General features: G+C 38.8%; 1 protein-coding gene across 1 annotated transcript in view; it reads right to left on the bottom strand.

Annotated features, from left to right (window-relative positions):
* Nucleotides 1–460, bottom strand: part of LOC107576463 (golgin subfamily A member 6-like protein 6) — a 2,167-nt gene extending 1,707 nt beyond the window's left edge. The window contains exons 1-2 of the mRNA XM_016262633.1: nucleotides 147–460; nucleotides 32–55 (exon numbers count right to left, since the gene is read on the bottom strand). Coding sequence (XP_016118119.1) covers nucleotides 32–55; nucleotides 147–386 — 264 coding nt within the window. The 5' untranslated portion in view covers nucleotides 387–460. The remainder of the gene's footprint in view (nucleotides 1–31; nucleotides 56–146) is intronic.
* Nucleotides 461–498: the final 38 nt, after the last annotated feature.

The raw sequence follows: 498 nt of genomic DNA, 5'->3' as shown, positions 1-498 counted from the left end.
GTCTGTGAAATAGATTCTGTATTTTTTCTGCTGGTTCAATGTCCCGGTTTTCTCCCTGTGTAAAAAAACAATAATACAAAAAGTTAAAACAATAGTACAATTGTTATTATAATCATCACAAGCAATAATTAATTTCTGTTATTTACCTGCAGTGAAGGACCAGTTTCAGAGCAGATCTTCTTCTTCTTCTCCTCCTCTTCCTCTCTCTCATATTCCTCTCTCCACTGCACTCGTCTTCTCTTCAGCTCTTCTTCATGCTGTTCTTCAAGAGTCTTCTGTTGATCTTCTCGCATGTTTCTTTCTTCTTTCAGTCTCTTCTCTGAATCCTCTAGCTGTTCCTGTGTCTCTCTTTCTATTCTCTCTTTCTCTCTGACTATTCCCTCCATTTCACTCTTCAGTCTCTGAATCTGTTCATCCCAAGCTCTCTGTTCTTTCTCTCTTCTTTTCTCCTCCTCTTCTTCTCTTCTCTTTCTCTCTCTCTCGTGATGTTGTCTTTCA

The sequence above is a fragment of the Sinocyclocheilus grahami genome, unplaced genomic scaffold, assembly GCF_001515645.1.
Source record: "Sinocyclocheilus grahami isolate Dianchi unplaced genomic scaffold, SAMN03320097.WGS_v1.1 scaffold3727.1, whole genome shotgun sequence".
NCBI classification, from domain to species: domain Eukaryota; kingdom Metazoa; phylum Chordata; class Actinopteri; order Cypriniformes; family Cyprinidae; genus Sinocyclocheilus; species Sinocyclocheilus grahami.
The sequence above is the reverse complement of the archived record's forward strand: the minus strand, read 5'-3'. Positions and strand labels throughout refer to the sequence as shown.